Source organism: Ictalurus furcatus, chromosome 16 (assembly GCF_023375685.1).
Source record: "Ictalurus furcatus strain D&B chromosome 16, Billie_1.0, whole genome shotgun sequence".
NCBI classification, from domain to species: domain Eukaryota; kingdom Metazoa; phylum Chordata; class Actinopteri; order Siluriformes; family Ictaluridae; genus Ictalurus; species Ictalurus furcatus.
In genome coordinates this window covers 12,298,865-12,318,931 of record NC_071270.1, presented here as the reverse complement: position 1 = coordinate 12,318,931, position 20,067 = coordinate 12,298,865, and the positions used below count along the sequence as shown (strand labels likewise).

The 20,067-nt window shown below is 39.3% G+C and overlaps 2 protein-coding genes across 9 annotated transcripts in view; one reads left to right on the top strand and one right to left on the bottom strand.

Annotated features, from left to right (window-relative positions):
• The first annotated feature begins 6,320 nt into the window (after positions 1 to 6,320).
• Positions 6,321 to 10,351, top strand: kcnj15 (potassium inwardly rectifying channel subfamily J member 15). Its single transcript, XM_053644757.1, has 2 exons — positions 6,321 to 6,450; positions 8,556 to 10,351. The coding sequence occupies exon 2, from the start codon at positions 8,596 to 8,598 to the stop codon at positions 9,610 to 9,612; it is 1,017 nt and encodes a 338-aa protein (XP_053500732.1). The 5' UTR covers positions 6,321 to 6,450; positions 8,556 to 8,595; the 3' UTR covers positions 9,613 to 10,351.
• Positions 10,352 to 10,429: 78 nt separating this feature from the next.
• The window catches only part of erg (ETS transcription factor ERG), a 57,036-nt gene continuing 47,398 nt past the window's right edge, over positions 10,430 to 20,067 (bottom strand). For 6 of the 8 annotated variants that reach the window (XM_053644749.1, XM_053644752.1, XM_053644755.1 and 3 more), the window contains 5 exons: positions 18,160 to 18,231; positions 17,325 to 17,387; positions 17,056 to 17,112; positions 16,798 to 16,845; positions 10,430 to 14,664 (listed from right to left, as the gene is read on the bottom strand). In XM_053644749.1, the coding sequence (XP_053500724.1) occupies positions 14,144 to 14,664; positions 16,798 to 16,845; positions 17,056 to 17,112; positions 17,325 to 17,387; positions 18,160 to 18,231 (761 nt within the window). In that variant the 3' untranslated portion in view covers positions 10,430 to 14,143. The remainder of the gene's footprint in view (positions 14,665 to 16,797; positions 16,846 to 17,055; positions 17,113 to 17,324; positions 17,388 to 18,159; positions 18,232 to 20,067) is intronic. The other 2 variants (XM_053644750.1, XM_053644753.1) reach the window with 1 other exon arrangement.

The following is a 20,067-nucleotide window of genomic DNA, read 5'->3' as shown; positions in this document are numbered from 1 at the left end:
CTCCCTGGTTTTTGCGGTGCATTGTATGGTTTTTAGGGAACGAACGTTCCAGTGCACTAGAAGGATTTTGCAATTGGGACATCCCTTAAAATGGCTGACTCCCCAGTCAGGGCCCTGACTATGGAACTAAGGATCTGGTTGAGACATACCCAGAGTTAAACACTGATCTGCCACTGACAAGACTCCAGTTCATCTGCTCATCTACTATCCCCTCTGAAACTAATGGAACAGCAAGGCCAATTAATTAAAGCCACATACTACCAAGAGAATGCACATCCTCCCCCTTCCCCTACCTCTCTCACTGCAGATGACTTTGCCACTTTCTTTTCCAACAAGGTTACATCAATCAGGAACCAGTTCTCAAGCCCAGACATGCATAGACCGGCTCCTCCTCCATGTAACTCCCAACTGGCTTCCTTCTCTCCCCTCTCAGAGACATGTTTCAAAACTCCTCCTCTCTAGCTGTCCCACAACCTGTCCTCTTGACCCTATCCCTTCTCACCTTCTTCAGTCCATCTCTCCCACACTATCACCTGTACTCACACATATCTTTAACACATCCCTCTCTACTGGCACATACCCTACCTCATTTAAGCAGGCCCAGGTTACCTCACTGCTTAAAAAAACATCACTTAACCCTGCTGTGATTGACAACTACAGACCTGTTTCCTTCCCTTTTCTTTCCAAAACCCTTGAATGAGCCGTTTTTAATCACCTCTCCAATTTTCTCACACAGATCAACCTCCTGGACATCAAGCAGTCTGGCTTCAAGAGCAATCACTCCACGGAGACTGCTCTGCTTTCCGTCACTGATGCCTTATGACTAGCAAGAGCACCCTCTAGATCATCTGTCCTCATCCTACTCGATCTCTCTGCTGCTTTTGACACTGTGAATCATCAGATCATCCTGTCAACTCTCTCCAGCCTGGGCATCACTGGAACGGTTCTGCGCTGTGTGGAATCCTATCTCTCAGACAGATCCTTCAAGATATTGTGGTGGGGAGGTATTTCTGAAACTCAGCAACTCAAAACTGGCATTCCGCAGGGGTCAGTTCTGGGTCCACTGCTCTTTTCTGTCTACACTACATCTCTGGGGCAGGTGATTGAGTCTAATGGCTTATCATATCATTGCTATGCTGATGACACCCAGCTCTATTTGTCCTTCCAGCCTGACGATCCATCCGTCTCTGTACGAATCTCTGCTTGCCTGTCGGACATCTCGGTCTGGATGAGGGAACACCAGCTTAAGCTCAACCCGGCAAAATCTGAGCTTCTCGTCATCCCAGCCTGTCCCTCAATCAACCACAACCTCACTGTACAGCTCGGCTCAACTACACTCAAGCCAACCAGGACGGCCAGGAACCTTGGGGTGATTCTTGATGACATCTTGACTTTAAAGATCACATCTCAACAACTGCATGGTCTGTAGGTTCATCCAGTACAACATCAAGAAAATCAGACCCTACCTCAACGAACTGGCTACACAGATACTAGTCCAGGCTCTTGTTATCTCAAAACTGGACTACTGCAACTCACTACGATTGGGCCTCCCAGTCAGCTCCATCAAACCCCTTCAGATGATACAGAATGCAGCAGCACACCTCATCGTCAACCAACCCAAGAGAACCCATGTCACAGCCCTCTTCATTTCCCTCCACTGGCTTCCTGTAGCCGCCCGCATCAAATTCAAGGCCTTGATGCTCACCTACAAGACCTTGTCTGGAACAGCACCCTCCTACCTCAACACTCTCCCGAGACTTATTTTCCCTCACGCAATCTGCGATCGGTTAACGACCGACTCTTAGTAGGGCCTACTCAGCATGGCTCAAGGTCTCTTTCAAGAGCCTTCAAACTAACTGTTCCTCAGTGGTGGAATGAACTTCCAACCTCAATCCGGACCGCATAATCTGTCACCATCTTCAAGAAACAGCTAAAGACCCAGTTCTTCCGTGAACACCTAACCAACTCATAAAAAATAAATAATAAATAAATAAAAAACCTTACTCTGGCACTTACACCTCTACTCTGTGCACTTTGCTTCTTCTGGAACTCAATTAATGGATCTTGTATGGTAGCACTACTTGTATTGTTCTCTGCTTGATATCACTTTGCTTGTACTCTCTCATTTGTAAGTCACTTTGGATAAAAGCGTCTGCTAAATGAATAAATGTAAATAAATGTAATTTGTTTTTGCTATAGACTGAAGACATTTGTGTTTGCGATCAAAAGATGAAAATGAGAAGAGTGTTTAGAATTTCAGATTTTATTTCCTGGTATTTATATGTAGATGTATTAAACTACATAGAACATGGCACATTTTGTATCAGACCACCCAATTTGTAAAAATATTGGAACATGTGACTGGCAAGTGTTTCCACTTTATTGCAGGAAGTTAATCTGTAATGAGGTCAGTTTCAGTGGTTAGTAAGGCTGTAGTGCAATGCCACTATCTGTATCTGTATCTAATTGGTGATCCAAGATCCAATAGCTATATCTTTATTTGGATTTAAACCAAAGGTAACTGCCTGGTAGTTATTAAGGATGCCGTAAATGCATCACACATCGCACATGAACGTGGTTTTCTTTGTCCTGCGACCTTGATTTCTCACTGCTAGCTCGAGCCTACATGCACATAAAAAATTCCCACTCACATGATTTTTTTTGTTGCATCCAGTCAGTCCAGAGGCCAGACCCCTGTGAACCATTCTGGCAAACTTTCTTAAAGAAATGAATAGTGTGCCTCTTATTCAATTTGTTTTTGTACCTACAGTATTTAGAATATATTATTTATTCATTTCAAATAATGTATTCCTATTCAGTTACTTCCATAATGGTTGACTGGTTGAGCCCTAAGAGTTACTACTGTATGTTTCATTACACTGGTTACTTTATTTGTTTTGAGAAAACAGTAAATCAATAAACCACACTTAAATTTCCATTTTTATTCTGAAACAATTTCCTGTGCTTATAATATAAATAACTATAACATCTACAGTCTGCTCAGAAAGAATTGGAACAGTGAGGCCAATTCAGTGGTCTTTGGTATACACTGAAAACTTTTGGGTTTGAGATCAAAAGATGAATCTGAGACAATAGATCAGAATTTCAGCTTTCATTTACATCTAGATGTGTTAAACAGCTTGGAACATGGCATCTTTTGATTGAACCCACCATTATTCAAGTGATCAAAAATACTGGAATATGTGACTGACAGATATTTCTTGTTACCCAGATGTGTCCTGTTAGATTGAATATTTAATCAATAAATAGCTCTGAATGTATACTCTTGGTTTTAGCCAAGAGTTTAGTTTCACCTGTGAAGACTGCATTTGTTGTTAAGAAGGATAAGCCAACATGAAGACCATAGAGCTGTCTATGGGTGTCATATCACAGCAAACCAGCAACTCCATTTCCAGAATGCACCACCAACTACAAACATGGCCGAAGAGGACTACACTTCCCACACATGTTCACCTTCTCCAGAATTCTAATCACACACACCTGTTGCCAATCTCATACTCACTCAATCCACGCTATATAAGAGACCGTTCAAACTCTTAGTCTTTGTGAAGTATACGCTCAGTTGCTTAGTCTCTGTCATTATTCCAAGCCTTAATTTGTGTTTGCGTTTCTGGTTTTGGACTTTGTTTACTCTGTTGACCTCAATTCTCTGCCTTGCCTAGTTTATGCCTGTTTATCTGTTCGTTTGACCCTTGCTTGCCAATGTACCTTGATTTCTGCCTGATCCTTTGGACTTGTTATTTTATTAAACTGCCATACCTGCAGTTGCTTCCGTCTCAGCCTACATTACGTAACAATGGGAAAAGAAAAAAAAATGAGAAAAAAATGAGAAAAGGAAGCCATTTTAAAGCTGAGAAAATCAGAAACATCAATCAGAGGGATTGCACAAACATTGGGCATAGGCAATACAATAATTTGGAATGTCCTGAGAAAGAAACAAACCAAAAACCACCGGTGTACTGAGCAGCAGACACCAAATGGGTTGGCCAAGGAAAACAACAATTGATGACAGAAACATTGTGAGAATTGTGAAGAAAAATGCAAAACCAACAGTCAGTGACATCACCAACAACCCCAAGGGTGAAGGTATCACAATCCACCATTCAAGACTTAGAGAGCAGAAATATAGAGGCCATACCACAAGATGTAAACCACTCATCAGCAGTAAGAATCTGAAGGCCAGATTGGAATTTGCAAAGAAATGCAGAGATGAATCACAAATGTTCTTGAACCAAGCTTAACCTTTGCCAAAGTGATGGAAAGGCCAAAGTGTGGAGAAATAAAGGATCATGATCCAAATCATATGATCCAAATCAGCCTTAACCCAGTTGAGCAGCATTTCATCTCTTGAAGAGGAGACTAACCGAAGGAGGCTGCACTAAAAGCCTGGAAACGCATCACAAAAGAAAAAACCGGCAATTTGATGATGTCAGTGAGTCCGGGGACTGCAGCACGGGGAGAACATGCAAACTCTGCACACACATGGCCCCGGCAGGAATCGAACCGCAGACCCTGGAGGTTCTATGGTTTATGTTGTTTAACACATCTAGATGTAAATACCAGCAAATAAAAGCTGAAATCCTATACTCCCATCTCATATCCATCTTTTGATCTCAAACCAAAATGTCTTTGGTATATAGTACAAATAAATGAATTGACTTTGCTGTTCCAGTAGTGTTGGAGTGGACTGTATACTGTACATAATTTCATCTGAAATTTTGCATAGTGTAAGTCGTCTAAGAAATAATAAAAACCAAACAAACAAGCAAACATGGACAAAGCTGAGCCACTTTAGATGGGGATTTAGCCAATAGACAGACATTAGGTGGGGATGTAGCAAAAAAAAAAAAAGCAAGGTGGTGAATAATAATTACTATGAAATTACCATTATTATTCTGAAGCACAATTATTATAAAATTATTTATTAATTACAGGTCTGGAATCATACTTAAAATTTACATACTGTACAATTAATACTACAGAAGTCAGACTATTAGAAATCCTCTTATCTGTACCAAATTATTAGCATTTGCTCAGCATTATGATAATTTGGGTGCATGAGTCAATTACACATGTATTAATCACATGGTGCGTGCAAGTGTACAGCAATTACTGCTATTGTTCATTGACTACAGGTGCAAATCTCTAGGTTTCCTCACTAATTGAGTGTAACATGTCAGGTGTGCATCTTATGTTACTGAACTCCAGGTCTTACACAGATTAAATGTGCCAAAGAACAATAAATAAATTCACATGAATATGTTCAATTAAAGAAAGAAAACAGGTTAGACCAAAACATCCCTCTGATATAGAAATACGAGCAGTGTTCCACATTACTGCCTGTATGGTCACAGGCCTTGATTTAATAACAAACTAACACGCTAACCTCCAGAGCAGCATGAGTGACCTTATAAAGTCTAATAATCTTCTGACCTCTGCATATGGCAAAAGGTCACAGCTTTGAACAGCCCCGATTGAGCAACACAACTCCACATGAGGATGTGAATGTCAGTGTTTTAAAAGAGGGGTCCAATTTTAAGCACTTTTCTGTAGTTAAACAATAAGAGATTTGTCTTTTACAGCAGAAACAATAAGAAAAACCTGATTTGTTCGATTATACTATGGATTGGGTTCCTCGGGAGCATATCCCTACCTGTCATGGTGTGTGCCGGCCCTGTTGTAATAGTTTCAATGTTTATAGTGTATCAGTAAAAGAAGCCACTTGTGAAACGAGAACAGAGGTGTGATCTCTGACAGAGCTGTTTAATTAGAAAACGGATACAGGAGCTTTATCCATCTTCACAGACTGGTACTGAATGCTAAGGTGCAAAGTCCAACCTAGCTTACAATTTAACCCCTTTGTGTTTGTGTGTGTATGTGTGGAGAAGGACAATTGTCCCCTCAATGATAGGAATATCTGTTGATCTTTTGGGGATCTCTGACTGGTGCCAACAAGGAAAACAATAATTGCAGCTATGGCTTTTTATTTATTTATTTATTTATTTTTTAGCTGCATTCATATTTATATCAGTGGAAGGTCCTCACAAAGATAGTAAGACAAATGTGTGTGTGTGTATGTGTGCCTGTATGTGTGTGTACATGAGTATGTGTGTGTGTGTGTGTGTTAGTGAGTGAGTGTGTGTTTTAAGCTTGTTTGTAGTAAAAACAGTTTTTAAAAAGGCACTTGTAAAGTGAAAAACATTTTCAATCCGACATCCCCTGCTGATACATTGAGCCTGGGACCAAGACAAACTATTAAGAAAACCTACCTCACAGGTGACCCCGTTTTGCTTTAGTTCTAAGAAAAGACAAAGGAGAACCAAGGACATCGTCAAGGGAAGTGAAAGCCTCCTGGTTTCACATTACACGCCACTGGCAGTGCAGCCAACATCAGACCCACCTTGAAGACACGACCAAAGGACCTTAAGAGTAAGTACATATTCTTATGATGATTGAAATATCATTTTAATGTTATATTATGTTTCAAAAAAATAATAGCCATTGTTTGAGTCTTTTAATTAATAAACAACTTAGCCTAATTGATTATTAACAGCAGAAGCATTAAAAAGTGTTGACACAATCTGCTTTTAACCAGGACTTTTATCAAGCTTTAACAATTTTTTACTGTTATTAAATATGGTGAGAGTGTGACGATACCATAGCAAAGGATTTATGTTGAAATCAAGAACAATGGGATAAATGCATGAAGTTTGCCTGCTGTATGTGTTTCCAGGGCTTCAGTTGTCTATACAGTGGTGCTTGAAAGTTTGTGAACCCTTTAGAATTGTATATATTTCTGCATAAATAAGATCTAAAACATCATAAGTCCTAAAAGTAGACAAAGAGAACCCAATTAAAGAAATGAGAGAACATATTATACTTGGTCAATTATTTATAGAGGAAAATTATCCAATATTACATATCTGTGAGTGGCATAAGTATGTGAACCTTTGCTTTTAGTATTCGGTGTGACCTGCTTGTGCAGCAGTAACTGCAACGGTTCCGGTGACTGTTGAGCAGTCCTGCACGTCGGCTTGGAGGAATTTTAGCCCATTTCTCAGTACAGAACAGCTTTAACTCTGGGATGTTGGTGGGTTTCCTCAATGAACTGCTTGCTTCAGGTCCTTCCACAACATTTTTTTAGATTAAGGTCATGACTTTGACTTGGCCATTCCAAAACATTAACTTTATTCTTCTTTAATCATTCTCTGGTATGATAACTTGCGTGCTTAGGGTCACTGACTTGCTGCATGACCCACTTTCTCTTGAGATTCGGGTCATGGACGGATATCCTGACATTTTCGTTTAGAATTCCCTAATATAATTCAGAACTCATTGTTCCATCACTGATGGCAAGCCATCCTGGTCCAGATGCAGCAAAATAGGCCAAAACCACGATGGTACCACCATCATGTTTCACAGATGGCATAAGGTTCTTATGCTGGAATGCAGTGTTTTCTTTTCTCCAAACATAACCCTTCTCATTTAAACCAAAAATTCTCTTCTTGTTTCATCCATCCATACAACAGTTTTCCAAAAGTCTTCTGGATTGTCCATGCGAGCTTTAGCAAACTGTAGACAGGCAGCAATGTTCTTTTTGGAGAGAAGTGGCTTTCTTCTTGCAACTCTGCCATGAACACCATTGTTGTTCAGTGTTCTTCTGATGGTGGACTCATGAACATTAACATTAGCCAATATGAGAGAGGCCTTTAGTTGCTTCGAAGTTACCCTGGGTTCCTTTGTGAACTCATGGACTATTACATGTCTTGCTCTTAGAGTGATCTTTGTTGGTTGACCACTCCTGGGGAGGGTAACAATGGTCTTGAATTTTCTCTGTTTGTACACAAACTGTCTGACTGTGGATCGCAAACTCTTTAGAGATGGTTTTGTAACCTTTTCCAGCATGATGATCATCAACAACTCTTATTCTGAGGTCCTCAGAAATCTCATTTGTTTGTGCCATGAATCATTTCCACAAACATGTGTTGTGAAGATCAGACTTTGACAGATCCCTGTTCTTTAAATAAAACAGAGTGCTAACTCATATCTGATTGTCATCCCATTGATTGGAAACACCTGACTCTAATTTCAACTTCAAATTAACTGCTAATCCTAGAGGTTCACATACTTGTGCCACTCACAGATATGTAATATTGGAACACTTTCCTCAATTAATAAATGACCAAGTATAATATTTTCTCTCATTTGTTGAATTGAGTTCTCTTTGTCTACTTTTAGGACTTCTTTTAGAAAATCGGTTGATGTTTTAGGTCATATTTATGCAGATATATAGAAAATTCTAAATGGTTCAAAAACTTTCAAGCACCTCTGTACTGTATATTCTCTTTGCTCATTGAAATAATCAGCTGGATTTATTGGGTCAAATGATTTGTTTAAAGAAAAAATAAACACACAACTAAACAAAAAGAAAACTAATGTTAATTTCATGTCTAAATTAGATATTATTTTTGAAGCAAAGTGTATCAGTGTAAAAGTGAAACTATAAATCATTCATGAACTTCTTTTCATTGTAGAGAGATTGCCTGAATTTGATCTGAATATCAGCTGTGCAGGATGAATGGAGGAGTCCAACCACGTGTGGTGTCTAAAGATGGCCACAACAACATTCGTCTTGACAATGTCGAGGGCATGGTGAAGCTCTATCTACACGACATCTGGACCACAGTGGTGGACATGAAATGGCGCTACAAACTCACCCTCTTTGTGTCCACCTTCCTCACAACCTGGTTTTTCTTTGGCATGCTTTTCTATCTCATCGCAATGACAAATAATGACCTTAACATTGAAAAGGCTTCAAACCACACACCGTGTGTGATGAATGTGGCCACCTTAACTGGCGCATACCTATTCTCCCTAGAGTCACAGACTACCATCGGCTATGGCTTCCGTCACATCTCAGAGGAGTGCCCACTTGCCATCTTAACACTGGTGTTACAACTGGTGCTCACAGGCCTGGCTGAGATCTTTGTGACTGGTACCTTCCTGGCCAAGCTAGCACGGCCCAAGAAGCGTTCTGAGACAGTCAAGTTTAGCCAGTTGGCATTGGTTTCCAAGTACAAGGGCCAGTTGTGTGTGATGGTGCGTGTGGCCAACATGCGTAAGAGTCCACTGGTTCAATGTCAGCTCTCAGGCAAGCTGCTTTTTCCCTATGTCACTGAAGAGGGTGAGAAGATCCAGCTCCACCAGGAGCCTGTGGACTTCCAGTTTGACTCCAATGAGCAGTGCCCGTTCCTTGTTCTGCCTCTTATCTTCTACCATGTGCTGGATGAGAGCAGTCCTCTGGCCAGCCTCACTGCTGAAAATTTAAAGGTGAGAAACTTTGAACTGGTGGTCACCCTGAACGCCACTATGGAATCCACAGCTTCCACCTGCCAAAGCCGTACTTCCTATGTTCCACAAGAATTCCGATGGGGTTACAATTTTAAGCCTCTTCTCTTTGGCACACATGGGGGCAAGTACATCACAGACTTTAGATATTTTGATGAGATTCAGATTAGCAATGACTCCACACTTCTACCAGAACCAAGGAATGAGAAGCTCCTGCTTGAACACGAGTACGTTGAAGACTGAACAGAAGGAGGGAGCACTGATAAAAGCGGCATAGGGCTGAGTTTCTTAAAGGCATTGCAGCACAAAGATCATAATTAAATAATAACGTGAGCATCACAATGAAGACTCTCTATCCTACTTAATGGCGATGCTTTTGGGAAGCTCATGCTGTCATGTACCAAGACAGCGCACGAAATTAGAACACAGATTACACAAGTTCAACATTGTCTGTCAAGGAGCAACATATTAATGCAGATTAAATCTGAAATGAGTGATTATGCTGTTAAAAATGTTACCCTACTCAGAATATTAAGTTGAGTATTAATATAGACATGCACTGCCCTCCACTAATATTGACACCCTTGGTAAATATGAGCAAAGAAGGCTGTGAAAATTTATCTTTATTGTTGAACTTTTTGGTCTTTTGTTTAAAAAATCCACACAAAACCCAAACAAAAAATATTTGTTAAATATAGGTGTGCAACAATTATTGGCACCCCTATGAATTCATATGAGAAAAATATATTTGAAGTATTTTACCAGTGATATTTAAAAAAAAAAAATTGTACACCTGGGTGAACAGGAAATTGTTCAACCATCACTTCCTGTTTCACAGGGGTATACATTTGAGGTAACACATAGGCCAAATTCCCTTAGTCATTCAATACAATGGGTAAGACCAAGGAATATAGTTGTGATGTGCGGCAAAAGGTTGTTGAGCTTCACAAAATGGGAAGTAGCTATAAGAAAATAGCACAAGTATTGAAAATGCCCATTTTCACCATCAGGGGAAATCTGGAATTGGATGCGTGTCTGTATTGACGCAATGCTCTGTGAAGAGGATGGTTCGAGTGGCCAAAAAATCTCGAAGGATCACAGCTGGAGAATTGCAGAAGTTAGTTGCATCTTGGGGCCAGAAAGTCTCCAAAACTACAATCCGAAGTCATCTACATCACCACAAGTTATCTGGAAGGGTTTCAAGAAAAAGTCCTTGCCATGTATTCTCCAACCTCATCAGGCATTATAGGAGAAGACTCACAGCTGTTATCTTGGCAAAGGGAGGTAACACAAAGTATTGACTAAAAGGGTGCCAATAATTTTTGTACACCTATATTTAACAAATATATATATTTTTTGGACAAACATGTGTTGTGTTTGCAATTGTTTAATATCCATGAGAGCAGAATATTTTTTGTGAATTCTTTTTAAGGAAAAGATCAAAAGGTTAAACAATAAAGACAATTTTTCACAGCCTTCTTTGCTCATATTTACCAAGGGTGTCAATATTAGTAGAGGGCTGTATATGGGATCAGTTGCATTGTTTGCTAATAATTCTGAGACAGTATAATAATTTTCTCTAACATAAAGCCCATATTAAATGTCAGGGGGCTGGCAATGTGCCAACACCACACCCTCTTCATCATCCATCTGTCCATCCATCCATCCATCCATTTTTTGTGCCACTTATCCTGCACAAGGTCACGGGACGCCTGGAGCCTATCCCAGAGAACTAGGGGCACAAGGCAGGGAACCCCCTGGATGGTGTGGAACAATCACACTCACACACTCACACTCACACCACCATTCACACACTACGGACAATTTGGACATGCCAATCAGCCTACAATGCATGTCTTTGAACTGGGGGAGGAAACCGGAGTACCCGGAGGAAAATCCCAAATCACAGGGAGAACACGCAAGCTCTGTCCACAAAGGGCAGAGGCAGGAACTCCCAACCCCAGAGGTGTGAGGCAAATGTGCTAACAACTAAGTAACAATGATCCCCACCCTCTTCATCATACAGATCAAAGTGAATTCTAAGTTCACAGTTAATTATGTATTATCATATTACATGGACTTACAGAATAGTGCACTATATAGTGAATAGAGTGTGGTTGCAGCCTACAGATAGATTTTCAGGTTAAGTTTCAGAACAAACACAATAAAGCAGTAAAGGAGATAAGCGGTATTGAAATGAAATGAATAAGCACGGATTACAAAAGGATAAAAGCTTCCACTAAATATTAACAGATAACCATTATAGGACAGAAGATTTCTGTGCTGATGCAGTGTGTGTATTCTATATGCATTTGATTGATAAAATGCAGCATCTTACCAGCGAACCAGACGGTTTTTATTTATATTGTACAAACTAGATAGGTAAAGTCCGTCATGACAAACTTGAGAGTTTAAAATACTTATCAGTTTGAAATCTGAAGGTAATGTGCTGTATTAAGAAAAAAAGAGAGACAGAGAGATAGGGTTCCAATACTTTTACAGTTGACTAGATAGACAAGAATTCCGTATTTCCGATCACTTAGAAAAGTCATAGCAACTTGAATCTTATAAAGCACAAAAGTATGCTGGCTTTGTTAAGCCAACATAATTATAACATTCTAGAAGAACATGAGCAAAATGAGAAATGAACAAAATCACAATATTCAAATATGGCTAAAGGAATTTTAGTTACATTTTACACTATACTTTATGTTGAAATATTTTTTTCTAGTTGCTGTCATTCTTGGATTATTATGATAGTGGATGATATTCTTTCCTCCTCAGAATGTTTCGAACAGTCTCATGTTTCTAAATTTGTTGTGGCAACATATGAACTCATGTCAAGCACGCTTATGTTAGAGTTTGTCATTCTATTTACACACACACACACACACACACACACACACACACACACACACACACACACACACACACACAGAGTTTCTATTGCTTTTTTTAAGTTATTTAAAATATATTCAGTATAGTAGCTGGTAATATGTAATGTATTCTCAGTACAATTATACTGTGTAATATGTGGAAAATGTCAATAATAATTTAATAGTGAATAATCATGAAGCCTTTCACCATTTATAGTAATTCAGTAAGCAAATTAAATTTATTTAACAAAAATGTTTTTTCTTATTTGTAACTGACTATAATACACTTAATAAAATGTAATTTACTATAACACCATTCTTTACACATTGAAAAGAAGTTTGGTTTCAAAATAGTTTATTAAATTTATTCAGTAGAAAATCATATAATTTATGAAAGTATGTTCTCTGCCATTTGTCACCAATCTCAGAGCATCAGTCCAGTTGTTCAGTTGTTAGAGATTTACATATTTTTACTCTGAAGTCTTAAGTGTAAATGCTGCTAACACTGAGACAAGTCTGAATGCCAAACCAGACCAGCTTTCACAAACAATTCATTTTATATTAGCACACATGGCTTACATTTGTAAACAATCATACTGTATACAGAGCTTAAAGTTCAAAGGCCACAGCGGTTCACTTTCTTTTGCTAACTTTGGTCCACGTTTTTTCTTTCTCCTAAAACTATCATATAAATGTCTGTATTTAGCTGGCTGAGATCAACTCGTAGTGTTTAAATGCATAAGTTATATATCTATCATATAAAATGAAATATAACACTGAATTGTATACTTCAATCTGACAAACGCACAGCGTTCGCGACTCAGAAAATAATAATAATAACAACACATAAACTGGTACTTTGGTAAAACCTCCACCAATGTGTGAAAAACTTCTTCAATAAGGCACTGATTTTAAAAATCCACCTCTGTCTAAAAATGTCTGAGGTCATTTAAAACACTTAAAGAATATTTCCATTTCCAGTTTTTTTTTTTAAATCAAAATCATTTTCAAGGTTCTTCCCTTTATGAAATTAACAATCAAGTAAATGTCCCTTCTTTATCCTCTATAATGCCATATGAACTACTATGTAGTATAATACTGATAAATATGGCAGTTTATATCCAAAGCAGTAATACTTGATACTTTCTTTACCTTGCCTTCATCTCATTCCCTGACTAATACTCAACATTTTCCATTTTCTCTCTCTCTCTTTCTCTGAGCCATTCTCTTACTTTCACACTTCACCCACCTGTTTAATTCATTTACATCTTACTAACTCTCTCTGATATGTTTATTCAAATGAAGGTAGTTTAATACTTAACACATATAGAATAATATATAACTGTTCATGCACCTAATTTTTTTTTGTCTTTGGTAAATTAAAAGCCCTTTTTACATGAATGCAACTTGCTAGATTGTCCTCTTTCACATTCTCTTAATGACCTGCTGCTGACCTTAAAGTCTTGAATATGTTGGCATTGCGTCCAGAGGCCATCTTGTGCCCATAAGAATGCTTGTTTAGCCTTGCAGACAGCATGTACAAGCTACTTGGCCTTGAAATATTTATTGCATTGCAGTCAAATTGCGCAGGACCTTTTGTTTGCATTGTTATTTTGCATTCCTTAGATAATCTGATGTAATTTAGACTCACTGGTCTACATACAATTGAGAACCTCTTAAAAAGTATTGATTACAACATCCCACAGTCAAATTTTGGTTTCTTTACATGTTTGTTATTGTGTGCCTCCTCCATTTCCTACTTCCTCCTCCTGTGTAGATAATTACACCACCATATCCAGTTCCCTGGCTCAGCACAAAGCTGCTATTTTCAGCCTCTTGAGGGCGCTCCAGTTCCACTCAGGAAAGATGCTGTTATTTTCTTGCCCACACTGAGACACCTAGTAATAGGTGCCCAGGTGAGGCGGCATGTGGGTGGCTGGATGACGTGGACTAGGGTAGATGCCAGCTCCGGGTGAGTTCCAGTAAGGGTTGGGTGCACCAAAGAAGCCAGAGGACGTGACAGGCAGCGCCTGGGGGTGAGGTGAAACAAAGTTCATTTTCTGCGTATGGGGGTGGTAGGAGCTCACATAGGGCAGATCAGAAGGGTATTTGTACATGGCGGACTCAGGAGGATGAGGCTGTAAGGCCTGGGCAATGCCATGGAAGTCGAATTTGTAGGCATAGCGCTTTCCATGCACCTTGGTCATGATGTTTTTGTCATAGTAGTAGCGCAAAGCACGGCTCAGCTTGTCGTAGTTCATGTTGGGCTTGCTCTTACGCTCTCCCCAGCGCCGAGCCACCTCGTCTGGGTCGGTCATCTTGAACTCGCCATTTGTGCCTTCCCATGTGATGCAGCTCGAGTTCGCGCTGTCCGAGAGCAGCTCCAGAAGGAACTGCCACAGCTGGATCTGACCCGAACCTGTGGGGAGAATCACACAAATACACACCATTACATTCACACATACACACACACACCACCACCAAATAAAAATAAGACAGAATATTGGAGGAACATTGATCAATATTCGATAAAAACATTCTCAAAACAGAGAAAACTTGACAACAGATTGAACTTGATAAGAACTAAAAGCTCTTAAAACTGTTCAAAAAACCTTAGCTGAATGTTTAACAGGTATTTGGCAGGTTGAAGGTTAGACTGTAATATTACCATAATAATGTCTTTTAAAAGCTTTGTAAACGTTCTAGTTAGACAAACACTAACAATACAGAACATTTATGTTTGCATTACTACTATTAAAATGCTATAGCAGCTTACTGACATTCTAGGAATCACATGCAAATAGTAACACATGCATGGTTCATTGTTGTCATCTACACCTGACTTAGATTCAGTTAGAATGCTGTCTATGTATTATAATCACTACAATTTTCAGGAAATAATACACTTTATGTAATGTATGTCAGTTAAGAATGTTCTTTGAGGAATGTAAAAACTAATTAAATAAACTGATTAAATAAAAACAGTTCAACAGTTCCTCGTAGTGAACTCAGGCCTACAGTATGTACCACACTATCATCACACCATCACAATACTGCACAACAATCAGACTGAAAGAAGGACTTTATCATTTTTAGGACCCTGTGGTGCCTGTGCAAATTGCAAATGTTAACAGAAATCTGAAGTGTACAAGCCAGCCAGATCCACTATAAGGAAACACTGTGAATCCATTTTCTTTACAATTATATCATTCTTAGAGGTCTAGAAAAAAAAACTCAGGATTTCCCCACAATTTGGTTACCTCCCAATTCCCACCCATTAGCCATCTCTCCTCTATCATACGACAGCCACCAACCCATGGGGGTGAAGGCTAAAATTTACATTTACATTACATTTATTTATTTAGCAGAAGTTTTTATCCAAAGGGACTTACAAATGAGGAAATACAAGCAGAGTGATATATCAAGAGGAGAGCAATAGTGCTACCATGCAAGATTTTTATGGGTGCAGCAGGAGCCTGCCAAGTGGTATAACAGAAAAAAGTTCACCCTACTGTCAGGAGATTACAATTTTAAATCCTGACAATGCCACAACCACCCATGGCTGGGTGTCAAGGGAGCAAAATTGGCCATCTCTGAGTGGAAGAGGTTAGATAGTACTTTTCTCAAAGTGTGTTATGCTGCCCTGTGATGCAGCATGAGCAGTAGTTCAAAAAAGATGCAGTTGCCTTCACATGTCTCAGAGATAGCAAGTGTTTTTCTTGGCAAAAACAGAGCTTCTTGTCATCCCTGCCTCAATCATTCACATCCTCACAATACAGCTAGGCTCACGCACACTCAAACCACCCACGACAGCCAGAAACCTGAGTGACTTTTGATGACCACTTGAACTTTACAGACCACTTTTCAACAAATGCACGGTCCTGTAGGTCCAATCTGCATAACATCAACACAATCAGACCCTAACTCAAACCTGGACTACTGCAACACACTACTATTGGGCCTCCCAGCCAGCTCCATCAAACCCCTTCAGATGATTCAGAATGCAGCAGCATGCCTTGTTTTCAACCAGCCCATAAGGCCCATGTCACACCCCTCTTCATCTCCCTCCACTGGCTTCTTGTAGCTGTCCGCATCAAATTCAAGGCCATGATGCTCACATATAAGACCTTATTTGGAACAGCACCCCCCTACTTCAACACTCTCCTTGAGGTTTATGTTCTCTCGTGCAACCTGCGATCAGTTAACACCTGACGCCTGTTAGTGCCTACTCAGTGTGGCTCAAGGTCCCTTTCAGAACCTTCAAAATGACTGTCCCTCAGTAGTGGAATGAACTTCCAACATCAATCCGAACAGCAGAATCCATCATTATCTTAAAAAAAAATAAATGGCTAAAGACCCATCTCTTCTGTGAACACTTACTAACCCCTAACTTGCCCCCCCCCCAAAAAAAACCAAACAAAAAAAACAAACAATTCTTACACTGTCTCTTACACCTCTTCTATGTGCAATTTGCTCCTCTAGAACTCAATTAAGACAAATCACATCTAGGCCAAGGATGCAAACTTCACTGACAGTACAATTCAAACATTACCTGGGTTTGCCAGCCTGCTGCTCGTTGGTCCCAAAACCTGATATGGATCTGACATATGTGAAGTTATCAGTTAGTGCGATGATTACACATGACGTATTCCAATATTTAATAGTTGTATAACAAATAAAGGTAAATATTAATTTGAACTACTGCAATATACTGAGATATGGGACATTGCATTACCAAGATTAGAGTTGTTTGTATCATGTTCCAGCTCTGATACATTGAAGTGACACATTAGGAAGTAATAATTCTCACCAAGTTGTGGCCTCTGCTCCTCTGTTTTGGTGACAATGGCTGGTGAAGACTGTGAAACTAACACATACATATACATAGAAAGTTCACAATGTTTCTGACACTGTAGAACTAGATATACTGTATAACTGTATACTGCAACTTGTTACTATTTCAGGCAGCGACAAAGTCAACAGAGCATGGACACCCATCATTCTTGAGATGGTAATTTGTTTCATATTTTTGTTCAGCTAAGTGGAAAAGAACACTGGTGTTTTAAAAAATTCAATTACCTTTATTGGTTGACGCTGACTGGGGTGGCCATGCAGATCGTCTTGCAGCTTCATAAGCCAAATCTAGAAGAGAATGGAAATTACTGCACTATATACTACATGCACTTACATTTAACCTGACAGGAGGGTGTGTGTTACCATCCATCCATACATCCATTTTCTGTACTGATTATCCTACACAGGGTCAGGGGGAGCCTGAAGACCCATTCACATTTTACTTTTTTTTTATGGCATTTGTTAGATGTTCTTATCTTCATTTATCTCATTTATACATCTGAGCAGTTGTAGGTTAAGGGCCTTGCTGAAGGGCCCAAAAGTGGCAGCTTGGCAGTGCTGGTGTTTGAACTCATGACTTTCCAATCAGTAGGCCAATGTCTTAACTACTGAGTTACCACTGCCCTATTCACATACTACAGACAATTTGGAAATGCCAGTCAGACTACAGCACATGTCTTTGGACCAGAGTACCTGGAGGAAACCCCCGAAGCACAAGGAGAAGACGTAAACTCCGTGCACACAGGGTGGAGGCGGGGCGTGTGTTTGTGTGCACTATATCAGTATCTATCCATCAGTAACAGAGAGTGTGTGTGTGTGTGTGTGTGTGTGTGTGTGTGTGTCTGTGTGTGTGTGTGTGTGTGTGGCTGGTTTAGTTTCTGTGGTTGACCTCAGGGATTAAAGTAAGGAGCAGTGGACAAGGATAAAAACTGCAGCATGATTAAAATATGCACACTTAAACATGATGTACCCAGAGCTACAAATATTTTCTCCTCCTGATTAGCCCATGTATAATGTTTTTATAATAATCATGAATAGAATATAGGGAAGCAGAACTGACCTGGTCTTGCAGGGGCTCTGGGAGTGTCAGGTGGGTAGACAGGAGTGTTGGGGAAGATGAAGCTTGCACCTCCTGCACAAGACAGTTCTAATTACAATGAGATCACGTATAACACTTCTCCACAAAATACAGCCGAGTGTAAAGATTTGCATTCTCAACGGTTTTTGGGTGAAAAGCGCAAAATACTTTTGATAGGGTCCCAAAGGTATTATATCACAGCGCTGTTGAGTTCTCAAATCTGATTGGTCAAGATCAAAATGTGCTGAATAATTTTCTACAACAGCATGGCTCGGACAGTGGCTGCAAAGCAAATTACAGCTCTATATAAATGTGCTCCTTTTAATACATTAATGTTTAAAAACCTCATACACACAGGCTAATTTAAGCATAATTATTAAATGATTATTTTGTTGCTTTTGTTAATGTTGGAATTCAACAAAGAAAAATCTACTGTAAGGAGACGTTTATTTAACATTATTGGAAGAAGGCTGAAGTGAGAGTTCACTGGTAAAGCTCTTTGTTGAAGTTTTTGCAGTGAAGGTAAGTGTTCAGGAAAGTGCATTCTGCACTTTGAGGTTCACTAATAACATGACAAGCTGCATTTTTTTTTTGCTTCAAGCAAGTGCAAGAAAAAGAGACAGGTCTGAAACTGTTTATAGCGGTTACATCTTATCACAGATTATCTAGAAATAATCTGTGTTGCAGACGTTCCGTCACTTTAAATTTAACTACAGACCAAATGTATGATGCATTCTTCTTAAAGAAATCAGAATGTGAAATTGTTGATTTTGAGTTATTGGAAAACAATCAACAATAATAACCATGAATTATTCCTTACTTAAAGAATATTCATATCACACACATTCAGGAAGGAAGATGCTTTTGAACTGCTTCCATAATTTTTTTTTGTTCATTATTAATATTCTTGAAACACTACTTTACTGTACCATGCTAGACAATATCTTGCTGTAAATTGTTATATTTTACTCTTTCATTTTCTCCAAAGGGCAGGGATGTGCAGAATGGGGGCGGGGGGGGGGGGGGATATTGGCTCTGGCGGCTGGAGCCCCTGCCCTTTTTCTAAATTATTTTGTGTATAAGTGTATAACTGCCCCTCTCAACATCAACTAATAAACAATTATATTATGTAAAAAGCATTTGAATTCAAATTAACATTAGAGCATGCAGAAAACAGTAGCAAATTAATCACAAGAAAGTCTGAGAATTTTCCTATTTATTTGTCCGACTCGAGTCTACCGTCAGAGAGTCTCATTGTTATGATGCAATCGCAGTGCGTCTTGCTTCAACAGGCAGACAGGTATGCTGAGACCACTGGCTCTTCTGCTAACCTTTTCATAATATTAGCAGCATTTTATATGCTTTTTGCCGGTAGTTTTCAAACTGATTGAGAGGGAATGTGTTGATAAGTACTAGCTACTCAAGTTCGTTAAATTTACAGACATGCAAGTAACCTTGTTATGTTATATTATATGTATGTTATATTGTCAGTAAAGGCACGATGGCAGACAGAGACAGCAGAACATTAAAGAAAATCTGAAGGAGGAAGGAGGAGGAAGCGAAAGGGACAGCTTCCTTGTCAACATGGGTGAAAAAAGGTGAGCTAATATGAGACAGATAGTTGCAAAGATAGTTGCAAAAAAGGCATCATATGTTTACAAATAATGATAGTCGGTGTTACACGTTGTTCTGTTCGGCCATACACCGATTACCCTAGCCCCCACTGTAATTTTGCTTTTTTATATAAATAAAAACCATTTAGTTCAGTTGGACAACGTTCAACAGACGCTACAAACTGAAAGCGTCTGGTCCATTCAGCATAAGCTGCAGAGTAGCAGCGCAGAATAATAATTAAACCACTTTTCAAGATCCCGAATATAGTTCTACTAT

Bases quoted from the DNA above. Each gene is read 5' to 3' on its own strand.
- kcnj15 (XM_053644757.1), top strand. From the start codon at position 8,596: ATGAATGGAGGAGTCCAACCACGTGTGGTGTCTAAAGATGGCCACAAC.